Source organism: Podarcis vaucheri, assembly GCF_965113315.1.
Source record: "Podarcis vaucheri genome assembly, chromosome: 13".
Lineage (NCBI taxonomy): Eukaryota > Metazoa > Chordata > Lepidosauria > Squamata > Lacertidae > Podarcis > Podarcis vaucheri.
In genome coordinates, this window is record NC_138751.1 from 10,815,748 (window position 1) to 10,831,697 (window position 15,950).

A 15,950-nucleotide genomic window follows, 5' to 3' on the forward strand; every position below is an offset into this window, starting at 1 on the left:
CATTTGAGGGGGGGAGATTGAACTCTGGCATGATCAAACTTCAGGGAAAGTCCACTGCTAACCTAGACGGATCAGTTTAGTATTCGTATTGATATCATGTTGTATTTGATATCATATCATGTATCATTAGTATTTGATATCATGTTGTTGATGCTAGTCTGCCCTTCACCCTAACATCCCAGCATACAGGCTGCCATAGAGAATCAAACATTTGTTTATGGAATAAACAAACAAAGAAAGACTATTTCATTTATTATTTATTCATCGCTTGCCTTTACAGCCCACCTTTTCCTCCAGGGAGCTCAACGTGGCATACATGGTTCTTCCCCTCCTCACTTAATCCCCATAAAAACTCTGTGAGGTAGGTTAGGCTGAAAGGTGTTGACTGGGCCATGACATCCAGTGAGTTTCATGGCGCCCTTCCTGTGGTCTCCCAGGGCCTAGTCCGAGGCTCTAACCACTACACCACACTGGTTCTCTTCTACCATAGGTCCACCTAGCTCAATATTGTCTACACAAGGGCTCTCTAAGGTATCAGGCAGGGAACCTCTCCCAACCCTACCTGGAGGGGAAATGGGAAGCTGAGAGAAAGCAAAACTGACAGATTCACCATCTGTACCATCTGCCAATCTTTCCCAGCCTGAGGAGGACAGCCACTCATTTCCTCAAAGAGAAGATCTTCCGGTCCCTGAGTTTCTTCATGGCATGCTTCACCTCTTCGTTCCTCAGCGTGTAGATGACCGGGTTAAGCACGGGAGTCACCACGGTGTAGAAGACAGCCACCACTTTCTCCATGGAGAAGTTCGAGACAGGGTGGGTGTAAAGGACAAGGCAAGGCCCCAGGAACAGCACCACGACAAGGAGGTGGGCAGCACAGGTGGAGAGGGCCTTGCGCCTCCCCTCGGCCGTCCTCCCTCTTAGCGATACCAGGATGATGATGTAGGAAGCCAGGAGGGCCAAGAAACAAACCAAGGAGATCATGCCACTATTGGACACAATCAGTAGCCCTGTCAAGTAAGTGTCAGTGCAGGCCAACTTGATGACAGGGGGAACATCGCAGAAAAAGCTGTCTATGACATTAGGGCCGCAATACGGGAGGCGGATGGTGAGGACAGTCTGCACCAAGGAATGGACCATGGCTCCCATCCACAGGGCGCCCACCAACCAGATGCAGACCTTCAGGCTCATGATAGACATGTACTGCAGCGGGTGGCAGATGGCAACATAGCGGTCATAGGCCATGATAGTTAGGAGGAAGATCTCAGCACAGGCGCTGAGGTGGAGGAAGAAGAGCTGGGCTATGCAGCCGCCAAAGGAGATGGTCTTCCGGGCAAACAGGAAGTCGTGGAGCATCTTTGGCGCAGTGACAGAGGAATGGCAGATGTCGATGAAAGAGAGGTTGCCCAGGAAGAAGTACATGGGGGTGTGGAGACTCCGGTCGCAAACCACGGTCACCATGATGAGGAAGTTACCTGCTAGGATGAGCAGGTAGATGATAGAGAAGATAGCAAACAAAGCCAGCTCAAGTCGCCGCCGGTTGCCCGTCAACCCCAAGAACACAAAATGGGTCACTGTGGTGTGGTTTAGACTATCCATTTAAACAGAGCAGAGGGAGGTCCATGCGACGAACCTGAACACAGAGGGGGAAAGCACAGATTGTCTATATATTTGTCTATAAAACACAATACTGTATTGGCCCAAAGATAAGCCACACTTTTTTTCCCAAATTCCGACCGTGAAATGTTAAAGTGCGGCTTAAATTCGCAACCTTACAAAAACTGTTTTTTACGATATCGCTGCTGAAACAGACATACAGCAAAATGGAACAAAAAAAAAATGTTTTCTTGCCGATTTGCGAGCTTGAGACTGTTGTGCAATTAACCCATAGGATTTTCTTCTACATTTGCCATTTAGGGTGTGAGTGCCTGTGGAATTGTAGCAACTGAATAGCAATTTGCAATTTTAGCGATCGTGCAGTAACTTTTGCGGGCTTGAAAGATCAAAGACTTAAGTTGGCTCGGAGTTACAATTCTACCAACTGCAGCGATTTTCAGCCTGTAACCCAATTTTAAGGGAGCGGCTTATATTTGGGTATTGTCTTTTTTTCTTTCCACCCCTTGAATTTTAAAGGTGCCGCTTATTTACAGGTGCGGCTTATATTCTGGCAAATGTGGTAATTTATATTGTACATCCTACATCACTGACTGTTTCCTCAGAGACTGGACACTAGGCAAAGCTGGCCGGAGACATTTTGGTTACGGCAAAGGGAAAAGATATTTCCTCCCCGCATTCCATGTACAAAAATGCTAGAGCTGCCTTTGTATACCGTATTTTTTGCCCCATAGGGCGCACCAGCTCATAGGGCACACCTAGTTTTTTGGGGGGGAAATAAAGAAAAAAAATATTTTCCCCCCCAGGTGCGGAGCTGGGGTGGGGGAAGCCCGAGCTTCCCCCGACCCCAGCCCCCAGAACAGGCTGCTATCCGCAAGCTCTCCCACGGCTAGCGGAGAGCTTCCTGAAGCCTGGAGAGCGAGAGGGGTCGGTGCACACCGATCCCCCCTCGCTCTCCAGGCTTCAGTGAAAGCCCGCATTCGCCCCATAGGACGCACACACATTTCCCCTTCATTTTTGGAGGGGGAAAAGTGCGTCCTATAGGGCGAAAAATACAGTATAAGGCTGCATGCACACGGTACATTTAAAGCACATTCACAGCATGAAAGCTGCTGCATTAGTTTAGAGAAAAAGTGACTAAAAGGGCACATGATAGAGATGCAGACAATTACCATATTTTCCCGTGAATAAGACCCCCCCATGTATAAGACCACCCCTAATTTTTTTAACCCAAAATTAAGAAATTAAGTTGTTTAGCTTTTCGGGGGGGGGTCACTTCTGTGAATTGCTCACCCGCCTGCCCGCCACTGCCAATTGCTTGCCACAGCCACAACCAATTGCACATCTCGCCACAGCTGCCAATTGTCTGTCCGCTCACCGCCACCAACAGCCCACCTGCCCACTTGCCACAGACACCAATCACCCGCCGAATCGCCGCTGCCATTCTCCTGCTCGCTGCTGCCATTAATCGCACGCCCCCCCTCTGCATTCACTATCCATGTATATGACGACACCCAATTTTTGCCTAATTTTGCTTAGCAAAAAGCATCGTCTTATACGCGGAAAAATACAGCATGCATAATGCTGAGAAAACGGGTACAGAAAGGTTTTTCCCTTCTCTTATAACACTGCAACTTGCGGGCACACAATGTACCTGAACGTTGGAAGGCTAAAGACGTATAAAAGAAAGAACTTTTTTTCCATATGGTGCATGGTTAAACTATGGAGCTCATTCCCACTGGAGGCTGTGATGGTCACCAACTTGGATAGCTTTAGAAGATCAGACTAATTCATGGAGAAGGCTTTTAACAGCTACTAGCTGTGATGTTTAGGCTCTGCTTCCTGAGCTTGAAGCAATAGGCTTCTGAATACCAGTTGATGGAAACTGCAGGAGAGGAGAGTGCTTTTGTACTGGGTTGCTGCTTGCGGGTTTCCCACAGGCATCTGGGTGGCTGCTGTGAAAACAGGATACTGGACTACAGTCCTACATTCATATCAGACCCTCCAAGTGTCCCTATTTTCCAGGGACAGTCCTGGATTTACAGAAGCCATCCCGGTTTCTGATTTGATCCTGGAAGACCCTGCTTTTCCTTAGGAAGTCCCTATTTTCATCAGAGAAATGTTGGAGGGTATAGTAGGACATCCCTATTTTTATTGGAGGGTATGAAGTTACATGACCCCCCCAAAAAAAAAAAAAACCAAGGCGATAAGTTACTATACAATTTTAGAAGATGACTGAAGGCAGCCCTGGATAGGGAAGTTGTTTAATGTTTTATGATGTTCTTATATATGTTGTAAGTTGCCCAGAGTGACTGGGGCAACCCAGTCAGATGGGCAAGGTATATTATTATTATTATTATTATTATTATTATTATTATAAAGGACATCCCTATTTTCATCCAAGAAATGTTGGAGGGTATGTCAGATGACTTCCCCACAAAAGAATCCTGGGAATGGTGGTTTGTTAAGGGTACTGGGAATTGTAGTTCTGTGGGGTGTAAACTACAGCTCCCATGATTGGGAGAAGTCATGTGCTTTTAATGTATGGTGTGTACACAGCCTTACCTCAGCCTCCTCCACTGCGCTTGAGGGCAGCAAGCTAGCTTAGACACACACACGCACACACATGCAAACACACAAACACAATGTGCCTCCAGACTGTCAGTATTTTGTGGGAGGGATTCAAGTGCCTAATAATGAGTAGATTATTAGTAGTAATAAGAAGTGGCTTAAAGTGCTCTGTTGCCCTAGTGCGGCAAATCCAGTTAAAGAAAGAAAGAAAGAAAGAAAGAAAGAAAGACGCTTTTCTGGTTAAGAAAGTGGCAGGGAAGTGCATTAAAAAATATAGAATGATCAAATGCTTAATGGAAAGATGTATAAACACACTGTATGCAAATCCAAATGAAAACAGGATCAGTGGGCGTTTTGCAAAACCAGTGAAATGGGTCATACATTTGCTGCAGATGGTGACAGCAGCCACGAAATTAAAAGATGCCTGCTTCTTGGGAGAAAAGTGATGACAAACCTAGACAGCATCTTAAATAGCAGAGACATCACCTTGCCAACAAAGGTCCGTATAGTTAAAGCTACGGTTTTCCCAGTACAGTGGTACCTTGGGTTAAGAACTTAATTTGTTTTGGAGGTCTGTTCTTAACCTGAAACTGTTTTTAACCTGAAAGCACTACGTTAGCTAATGGGGCCTCCCACTGCCACCGTACCGCTGCTGCGCGATTTCTGTTCTCATCCTGAAGCAAAGTTCTTGACCTGAGGTACTATTTCTGGGTTAGCGGAGTCTGTAACCTGAAGCGTCTTTAACCTGAATTGTCTGTAACCCCAGGTACCACTGTAGTGATGTATGGAAGTGAGAGCTGGACCATAAAGAAGGCTGATCGCCAAAGAATTGATGCTTTTGCATTATGGTGCTGGAGGAGACTCTTGAGAGTCCCATGAACTGCAAGAAGATCAAACGTATCCATTCTTAAGGAAATCCGCCCTGAGTGCTCACTGGAAGGACAGATCCTGAAGCTGAGGCTCCAAGACTTTGGCCACCTCATGAGAAGAGAAGACTCCCTGGAAGAGACCCTGATGTTGGGAAAGAAGGAGGGCACAAGGAGAAGGGGACGACAGAGGACAAGATGGTTGGACAGTGTTCTCAAAGCTACCAGCATGAGTTTGACCAAACTGCGGGAGGCAGTGGAAGACAGGAGTGCCTGGCGTGCTCTGGTCCATGGGGTCACGAAGAGTCGGATACGACTAAACGACTAAACAACAACAATAAGTTGGGAATATGCTGGCTAGCTGTCAAGGGGAAAAAATGGAAAAGAACAGTAGCTGTGGAGAAGGAGCAGGTCTATTACCTCTTCATTCTCGCTAGAACAGACAGTAACCTGAGGCAAGATGCCTACTTCATGCATACTTCATTGGTCAATTACAAGCTCACTGGATTTTCAACCAGCTCTGGACTGGCCATTAAAAAAGTAAACAGTAACATTGTTTTCAAAAAGCTAAAAGACCAGATTGGGGATAGTTACATTTAGTAAAGTGAGAACTGAAGCAAAATGGTCCAGGTGATAAATTCACTGAATCCTAATCCAAACCAATTTTGGCAAGAATTACATTATAATGAATTAGATATATAATGAATTGATTATATACTACCCTTTTATGCTCTTCCACATTCGTTTAATGCTCCTAACCCTTCTTTTAGCTTCTTTTAGATTCTTATAGTCTTTTATATATACCTTTTTTTTTTAATCATTTTAGCTTTCCGAAACGTTTTATAGATTTTAAATGATTGTACTCCACCCTACTTATGCTGGTCTATGACTAGTAAAGATTTGATTGATTGAAGAATTAGATTACATTCCTACCACTCGCTGCCCCTCCAGATCTGCCGCCTGAGGCAGCTGCCTTACTCTGCCTCATGGTAGGACCAGCCCTGTTAAGAAGGAAACTTCAGAAGAGTGCAAGATATTACTGGCTTGGGCTAAACCAGGGGAATGTTTTATTGCAATATAAGGATTTATGATCGCTTTGTTTTTCTCCTTACTTTGCTCTCTTTCATCTGCCATGCCCATTTTCCTTCCTTCCCAGTCTCTCTCTCACAAATAACCTTGTCACATATTTATGGACGGCATTCAGCTAAGTTGTTGTTGTGTGTGGAATGAGGTATGCACATACAATAGCACCTTCTTTCCCTCTCCTCTCCTCCCTTCACACGCCACACACCCCGTGCCCCATAAATCTGCTCTGGACACAACTATCTTTCGAAATACCAGTACACACTTCTCTGAATTTTGTAGTACAGTTCTCCAGTCAAATAACTGTGTGTGCGCGCGCATGCATCTGTGCATGCATGTGTATTAGGTTAAAGAGTACACATAACTGTGCATAATCAAAAGTAACATACAAAAATGCCTCATAGTAGGAAAAAATGCCTTGCAAAAATGTGTGTACCAGGCAAAATGGCATGCAATGAGGCACAGGTTAGGAGAAAGTCACAAAGTGCTGGTGGTTTTCATAAGGACTCGCAAAACCAAATCACAAACACATATGGAAATGTGGGAGACTGCAAGTTAAGAGTGAAAAAATGAGAATCTGAAACTGAAACTGATAGATTCACCCAGCCACCTTTTCAGACTTATATCATCTCCATTAGTTTGTATCCAATGGTAGACCTACTCAGAGGAGACCCACTGAAATTAATGAACCTAAGTTAGTCATGTCCACTGACTTCAATGGGGCTAACTCTGAGTAGCCCTAGCAGTGGGCACAACCCGTTCTGTCCTTGTCGAAGTAGCAAATATTTACCTGAAAGGGTCAAGAAAGAAAGCGATTGTGACAAGGTCTTCATGACTTGATCCTACCTCTTTGCTATGATCTCCCCTTCAAGCTTGTTGCTTACCCAGAGTCCATTTGGATCCACCTCTGAGATTTTCCTTCTTTCAATTATATATGAAGGTTGAAGGTTTGTTTGTTTTTCTTGCAAGAACTCGGTGTGACATCTTGGAAGACAATGGAGGCAGAAGAAGAAGATCTTGGGAGATCTAAGCTCCTCAGGCTAATTAATTCACCAAGGGGCTTGGGTGTTTGTTATTCTGAAGGTTTCCACATGTGCAAAAGGTCTTAGGCAAACGTTGGTAGAATAAAATGTATTGTTTCTGGAAGGTACAGACCCATAACAGAGGCTATCGTGAGCTCCTTGGAGGAAAAGGGTGGTATAAAATTCAGTAAATAAAACAAATGATGATTTTTCATGGGGGAGTTTTATTCCACTTGATTTCCATTACACTTTTTGAATGAATATCCATGGGCCTAATGCCAGACATAAAACTTTGTGGTAAAGGTGAAATAACTCTGTTCATGCTTATGGGCTTGCTTGCTTGCTTGCTTGCTTGCTTGCTTTCCCCTCCAATACTTCAGGCGTGAATAGTGAAACATTTATTTGCCCACAAAAGACCACTTGGCCAGGCCTCTCTACCTGTGGTACAGAGGGTTGTGATTTAAAAATAAATAAATAAATAAATAAATAAATAAATAAATATCAGCCTCTGTGCTGTGCTGCTCATTGGTGCAGACCACACTACTAATAAATGGCACAGCTACAGAGGTCAGTTGAAAAGTTGGCAACCTAAGCATTCACATCCTGTACAACAGCTTGCTGTGTGCAGTGGATTCTGAAGCAAGGCAAGTTGGTGAACAGACTGCAAGAGTTCCCTTTCTTTTTTTAAAAAAAAAAAGAGTTTCTTTTCTTTCCTAGGGTCCTGTTGGTTAGCCAGTTGCCTGTTGCTCCTTCAAAACTATGAGCTGAGGTTTGAATCACAGCTTCACAAGGCTCACGAGTTGAACTATGGAACTCGCTGCCAGAGGATATAGTGACAACCAGCAACTTGGATGTCTTTTTAGAGGGATTGGACAAATTTGTGGAAGATAAAACTATCCATGGCTACTAGTCATGAAGGCTGTGTTCCACATCCATTGCTGTATTCCAGTTACTGGGAATCACACTGTCAGTTTGCATTTCTTAGTACAGAAAGTATTGATCTGATGTGTAGAGAGTTTTCCCATTTTGATTGATTCAAGAAGGAGCCTGGGTTTCATTCTCTCTCTTTTTCTTTTTTCGTTCTGGTGTGGTGTTCTGTATGTAGCGTTAAGTTTAGTCTTATTATAAGTTATTGTAAGTTTAAGTTAAGTCTGCTGCAACTGGGTTTCTTACGGACAGTGCCAATCCGGAATGTATTGGATTTGTGACCATTATGCTCATTTGCCTTCAGAAGCAGTAAAGCTCTGCTGGATGAAATGTCTCTGGTCTATTTTGGGGGGGATCCTGCAACGTGTTTTAAGTTTTTACTCTGCTAACGATACATTGGAATCTACTCTGGATCAATGGAGTAGAATTTAAATGACACACACAACTGGGGAGAGTGGTGTTGGGTTCAGGTTCTGCTGTAGGCTTTTCATAATAGGCATCTTGCTCGCCAAAGTTAGCACAGGATGTTGATCCTTTGGCCTGAGCCAATAATGGTGTGCCTACATTTTTACATTTCCTGTACAGTGGTACCTCGGGTTAAGTACTTAATTCATTCCGGAGGTCCGTTCTTAACCTGAAACTGTTCTTAACCTGAAGCACCACTCCTGCTGCCGCCGCGCTGCCGGAACACGATTTCTGTTCTTATCCTGAAGCAAAGTTCTTAACCTGAAGCACTATTTCTGGGTTAGCGGAGTAACCTGAAGCGTATGTAACATGAAGCGTATGTAACCCGAGGGACCACTGTATTTACAATATGTCACGATTGCAATGTTCCACCTCCACCAGCAGAGGCAGCATCTAAAGATTAGTTGCTGGGAATCACAATTCCCTGTGTTGCAAACAATTATCAGTACAGTGGTGCCTCGCAAGACGAAAAGCATCCGTTCCGCGAGTCTCTTCGTCTTGCGTTTTTTTCCGTCTTGCAAAGCGAGCCTATTAGTGGCTTAGCGGATTAGCGCTATTAGCGGCTTAGCGGGTTTAGCGGATCAGCTGATAAGCGGCTTAGCAGCTTAGCGGATCAGCTGTTAAGCGGCTTAGCGGATCAGCTGTTAAGCGGCTTAGCGGATCAGCTAATAAGCGGCTTAGCGGATCAGCTGTTAAGCAGCTTAGCGGCTTAGGATCAGCTGATAAGCGGCTTAGCGGCTTGGGGAAAGGGGGGAAAGGGGGGGAACGCAGGAACTCGCAAGACATTTTCGTCTTGCGAAGCAAGCCCATAGGAAATTCGTTTTGCGAAGCACCTCCAAAACGGAAAACCCTTTCGTCTAGCGGGGCACCACTGTAATATCCAAGGCAACACGATGACCAAGTACAACAATGCGATGTCAATATAAACTCTTTATATAATCTATGCAGAACATTGAACAGTATGAAATATATGAAATATGCACTCTCTGCAAAATCAAATAAACAAATAAACAGAAATCTTATAAATCTCCGGAAATCACAAAATATGCACTCTTGGTGGATTCTCTTGAAAACATAGAACCAAATAAACGTAAGTCTTATAAGTCTCTGAAAGTCTTTGTAGACTATGCAAGTCTCTGAAAGATGCAATGGGCCAGATTCTTATCTGGTGAAAACAAGCCATAAATTTTGTGATTTTCAGAGATTTATAAGACTACTGGGAATCACAGGTGGGCAGAATGCCATTGCCCTCACGTCCAGCTTGCAGGCTTCCAATAGGCATCTGGGTGTCCACTGGGAGAACAGGATACTGAATTAAATATAGCTTGGGCCTGATCCAGCAGCCGGACTCCTTTTTATGTACTTTGTGAATATTCCAAAGTGCATATTATATATTCATTCATTCATTCATTCCCTATAGCATTTGATATAAAAGGAAATCTCTAAGACAGTTCTAAAAAAATATATAGTCAGAAGAAAATTATCCATAGCAACTCATATGAAAGCACAACAGGAATCAAGCAAGGCTCATTAGAAACAGAATAAAATGATATACAATAGATAAAATTGAGTAGGGTGCAAAAAGAAGAAAAAAGTTCAATGATTAAGAATTGAAGTCCCAAAAGGCTTAGGGTAAACTAGTGGCTCTCAATATTTTCTCTCTGGGCCACACTTCAGACTAAAAATTTGCTTGTGCCACACCAATTTATTTATTTTTTATTGATAAGAAATACAATGGAAAACACAGCTAGGCTTGTCTTCAGTATCACTTGTTGTTCTTGTTCTTATATTGAAAAAATATATATCCATATTCGGCAAATAAAAAAATATTATTTTGATACTATGCTACACTGAAATGTTTCAATGTTTCTTTGGTGGTCCTTGAATCTTCCACACTTGCCGTTCTCTCCTGCCACAGCTCTGTGGCGTGCCAGGCCTTTTGAGAACCATGTTGGAGGAGTAAGTTTGTTACACAGGAGCGCTATACAGTTGTACCTCAGAAGTTGAACAGAATCCGCTCCGAAAGTCCGTTCGACTTCCAAAATGTTCAGAAACCAAGGCGCAACTTCTGATTGGCTGCATGAATCTCCTACAGCCAATCAGAAGCCATGGAAGCTGTGTTGGACATTTGGCTTCCAAAGAACATTCGCAAACCGGAACACTCACTTCTGGGTTTGCAGGGTTCGGGAGCCACAATGTTCAACTCGTAAGGCGTTTAGGACCCAAGGTACGACTGTATATCAGTTTTAATTGCACCGCCCGTATTTGCCGCTTTGTGATCAAATAGCACCTGAAAACAGAGACGGTCTAGAAGCACCCTGAGTCATGAAGGCAAAAGGCAAAGTAAAACCAGCAAGGTACAGATTGAAACCACGGTGGCAGGAAACTCTGCAGGCAGCTTTTTCTGCAGCCAGCTCCCGTCTTCCTCTCACTGTGTCACTCACGGCACAATAGTAGATGCCAGAGTCACTCAGTGCTGCTGCTACCTTGGTTAGGCTGGATGTTCGCGAGGCCGGATCCACGTCCATGACGAACTCTCCAATGGAACTTGAGCCCGTGTAGCTGGACCCTAAAGTAGCCACAGGCCCCTGAGCCTCTGGTGCCTGTTTGTACCAAGACATCGTGTTATGAGATGTGATGTTCTGCTGGCAAGAAATCAGGAGTTGCTTTCCTTCCACCAAGGCAAGCTGCGGAGGCTGGAGAACCTGGGAGGAGACCCATCTGTGAGCAACTGCAGAGGAAGGCAGAGAAATGTTGTGAGGGGAGCGAATGCAAATTCATACACCCCAGGAAAAAACTGAGCTGAGTGAAAGTACATTTATATAGTCCCTAGTCCAACACACTAAAAACTGCACCATGCTGGTTCTTTTCCAGCATGTTGTTGTTCTTTTCCAGCATGTTGTTGTTGTTAGCATTATTATTTTCTTCTTCATCATCATCATCATCATATTATTGTATTTGAACAACAAATAGACAACAGAGAGAGAGAGAGAGAGAGAGAGAGAGAGAGAGGAATATGAACCTGACAAAAGCACTGCTTATTTTCCCATGATAGCACCAGAGTATCAGGACATCATTGCGGCATGCAATTATCCCAGTCCAGAGACTCCAAATCAAGCCAGAAAAAATAATACGTCCAAATTTATCCTGCAAAGTCTCTCAAAGGTTCCTCCACCAGTTTCTCCACAATATTGCATGTGAGGAGACTCAGTCATCGCTGGTCCATCCTGCCAATTGACAATAATTGAGCCTATGATCCTATGTCTTCCTGATCTCTGATAACACACAAATTATAGGTTAGTTTCTCTATGAGCAATGTTTCCAAAAGCTGACCTTATCATTCTTCCATTGTCATTTTGTTTTCCTTCAGGATTCTCCTTGTGCCACCTGTACAAGTGACAAGGCGAGAGAAAAGTAGATGTGATTGTTCTTACCTAGGAGAAAGAGTGCAGCGGGAGAAAACTTCATAGTTCAATGCAGAGTTCTACTTCAGCAATAAATCTCACAAACGCTTAACTCCTCTAGGTGGAAGTTGAGAAGAAGGTTCCACATCACAAGGGGTTGGGGGGGGTATATACTGCGGATGAAACTCAGGAAAGATAGAAACCACTTCCTTTCTTAACTTACAAATACAACCCTACAATATTTGCTTAGGAAGTTGCTCTTTTTTTTTTTTACTTTGGTCTTCCACTAGCGTTAGAAAGCGTTTTATGCCTTCCTCTGGTTCACACACATTGGGTACATGAACACGTTTTCATTTCTGTCTCCCCGCCTTATTCTTCCTTTCTTCCTATGGATGAGAAATGGAGGCTTTAAAAAATGGGCTCGCCTCTGCCTGCAGAGAGATGTAGGTCATGCTCACGTTGTATACTTATATCACATGGTGTGTCCCCCCCAAAAAATCCTGGGAACTGGCATGCTTGTTTTCTCCTTCTCTTGAGAATAGCACTCGAGGCAATGGCTTCGAGTTGCAGGAAAGCAGATTCTGACTCAACGTTCAGAAAAACCTTCTGACAGCTGTTCGGCAGTGGAACAGACGCCCGTGAGAGGTGGTGGACTCTTCCTTCCCTGGAGGTTTTTAAGAAGAGGTTGGGTGGCCATCTGTAAGAGATGCTTTAGCTGAGATTCCTGCATTGCAAGGGGTTGGTCTAGATGACCCTTGGGTCCCTTCCAAATCTAAGATTCTATGATTCTATGAAATTGCAGCTCTCTTGGGGGGGAGCTACACTCCCTAGGAATCTTTCAGGGGAGCCATGACTGTTAAGGCGGTATAAATGTGCATTAAATGCAAGGTGTGGATGGCACCTGAGAATTTGAAGCTGGAAGGTAACTTGGAGGTCATTTAGAGCCAGCGTGGTGTAGTGGTTAAGAGCGGTGGACTCGTAATCTGGTGAACTGGGTTCACTTCCCCGCTCCTCCACATGCAGCTGCTGGGTGACCTTGGGCTAGTCACACTTCTCTGGAGTCTCTCAGCCCCACTCACCTCACAGAGTGTTTGTTGTGGGGGAGGAAGGGAAAGGAGAATGTTAGCCGCTTTGAGACTCCTTCGGGTAGTGATAAAGCGGGATAGCAAATCCAAACTCTTCTTCTTCTTCTCCAACCCCTTAGCCCAGCACATCTCAAAGAGAACACGAAGCAGAGAACTTCAATTCCAAGAGTGGTTTAGCGATCCATCCCTTCTCCCAGGGAACTCTGGCAATTGTAGCTCTGAGAGGGGAACACGGGTATCTTAACGGCTCTGAGCAGCCTTAACAAACTGCAGTTCCCAGGATACTTTGGGGGCTGTTAAAGTAAGGTTGTCAGACGTCCCCGTTTCCCGGGGACAGTCCCTGGATTTACAAATCAGTCCCCACACAAAATCCATTGAAGTTGAAAAGTGTCCCCGGATTCATTGAAAAAAATCTGGTAACCTTCTGCTAAAGTGGCATAACAGTGCTGCAGATTAGGGTCGTTGACATATTTCAAAAAGTGAATTTTTGTTAAGTTTTTGAGGTATTTTTAAGGAAATATGCTAAAATCCAGACATCCAACATCAGTTGCCATACGTCCGGATTTCCCTGGGCATTTCAGAGATTCCCTCCTAAACACTGCTTCCGGCTGCAGTATTTGGTCTATGTTTGGGAAATTCCAGACACATGGCAACCCTACAGATGTGTGGGGCAGGTGTGGCCTCCTGTGCTGCTCACACAGGCAAATTTTGTGCAGTGTCTGTGCAAAATGAATGCCACCCCGTTTTTCTTTAATCTGGGCTTGCTGGTAAGTTAAAATGTCCTGCCGAAACAGAGCAGATCCAGATTCAGTGGGGAAGTATTATGGGATGGCATTTTGATGGGGATGCCGTGTGAAGCACATACCTGTCAGCGCTGAGTCCGCAACAAACCACATTTTAGCCTTAGAAATAAATTCCTTGGCAGAGGATAAACCTCTGGTGAAATCTGCTGGGCAGATCTCGAGTTTAAAACTCGCTGATATTAAACACGAAGGTCGAAAGAAAGCACATTTTACCACATGAGGTGGACTTGAAAGAAAACGAAAGTATATTAGGAAATGATTTATAATGAATTGAAAAAAATGTTTAGAATTACTTTTGTGTAAAAAAAAAAACCCTGAAGCTTTCCTACTAGGAATGTTAGGTCCATAAATACCTAAGGATCAGAAGAAACTGTTTATATATGCTACAACAACTCCACAGGTGCTACTTGCCCAAAGATGGAAGGAGGACAAACTACCTACAAAAGAAGAATGGTTGATAAGGATGATGGACTATGCCAAAATGGTGAAAACGACCAGGAAAATCAGAGATCAAGAGGACAATAAATTTAATAACGAATGGGGGAATTTTATAACACTGTAAACAATTAAAAAAATTAAAAAAAACAAAAATAACCACTTGCAATGAAGCATGAACTATGGTAAGAACTGAGTTTTAAGAAAATATGGAGAATATGATACAATGCAGTTTGAAAAGAATATCTAGGGAAACCATGGAAGGGTGGAGGGAAGTTCTGGGATTCTAAGAATCCTATTTGTAACATGATTGTGATTTATATATGATACTAATTGTTAAAAGTGAAAATTATTTTTTTAAAAAAAACAAATTAAGATATTAAACAAAGAGGTTTAATATCAGCAAGCAAGAACAATCCACAATTCATTTTGCAGGGCATCAGTTGAAGAAGGAGCAAAAAGGGTTTTCTTGTGTGTGTGTGTTTCTTTCTGGCTGATTAGCTGTTTTCCCTGTGTAAAGGTCAGAGGGGGCAGGGTTTCTGTTGAGGCAGGGGATTAGCTGTGGGAGGAGCTTATCAGAGTTTGCAGGGCATCAGTTGAAGAAGGAGCAAAAAGGGTTTTCTTGTGTGTGTGTGTTTCTTTCTGGCTGATTAGCTGTTTTCCCTGTGTAAAGGTCAGAGGGGGCAGGGTTTCTGTTGAGGCAGGGGATTAGCTGTGGGAGGAGCTTAACAGAGTTTGCAGGGCAGCGGCGCGCACCTAGCGGCGCGCGCAGTTAGACCCATCTTTTAGATTTAGGGGAGCTAGTCTCAAACGTTTGTTGGGGGAGATCTAGGTTTTTTTTGTGTGGGGGAAGTTATTTGTCCTGTCTTCAAGCTTTTTATGATGCAGGACCTCTGTAGCCAACCCCAACGACACGATCTCAAGATGGAAGGGGAGGGAACAGCTGCAGTCGCCTGCGATTCCTGCGCAATGTTTGCCATCTTGCCAAAGGTTGCAGGCAGCTTTACCTGCAGCAATTGCATGTTGATTGCCCTCTTAAAAGACAAAGTCCTGCAACTGGAGGAACGTGTAGCTACGCTCCAAAGAATTAGAGAGCTGGAGCTCTTCTTGGAAGCAACAGAGCACACCGTCTCCACCAAGGAGGAGACAGGGGACTCCCCTGAGAAGGAGGATAGTTCACCAACACAGGAGCCAGATATATGGAGAAACGTCACTCAAAGAAGTAGGAGGCCCAGGGTTCACTCTGATTGCTTAGAAATACACAATCGCTTTGAGGTCCTCTCCCCTAGCATGGAAGACGAAGAGCAGACTCCATTTGAGGATCTCTCCCTCATTACAGTCGATCAGGTATATGAAGACGAGCAGCAAAGTCAGTCCTCAGGGAATGTGCAGGCGACCTTGGAACGGACAGCTCACGGAAGAACCCCGACCAAACCCAAGAGGAGGCGTGTAGTGGTGATAGGGGATTCCCTACTGAGGGGAACAGAAGCAGTGATCTGTGGGCCTGACAAGATGTCTCGGGAAGTGTGCTGTCTCCCCGGGGCTAAGATCCAAGATGTAACTGAACGACTGCAAGGAATCATAAAACCCACTGACGAATACCCCTTCCTCTTGGTTCATGTGGGAACCAATGACACTGCAAGCAATAGCCTCCAGAAGATCAAAAGAGACTACGAGG

General features: G+C 44.2%; 1 protein-coding gene across 1 annotated transcript; it reads right to left on the reverse strand.

Moving 5' to 3' along the window:
* Positions 1-657: 657 nt before the first annotated feature.
* LOC309516888 (olfactory receptor 4E2-like) lies at positions 658-1,596 on the reverse strand (the record flags this gene model as incomplete). The annotated part of the gene is made up of 1 exon (XM_082195844.1): positions 658-1,596. The coding sequence occupies one exon, from the start codon at positions 1,594-1,596 to the stop codon at positions 658-660; it is 939 nt and encodes a 312-aa protein (XP_082051970.1).
* Between the last annotated feature and the right edge of the window lie 14,354 nt (positions 1,597-15,950).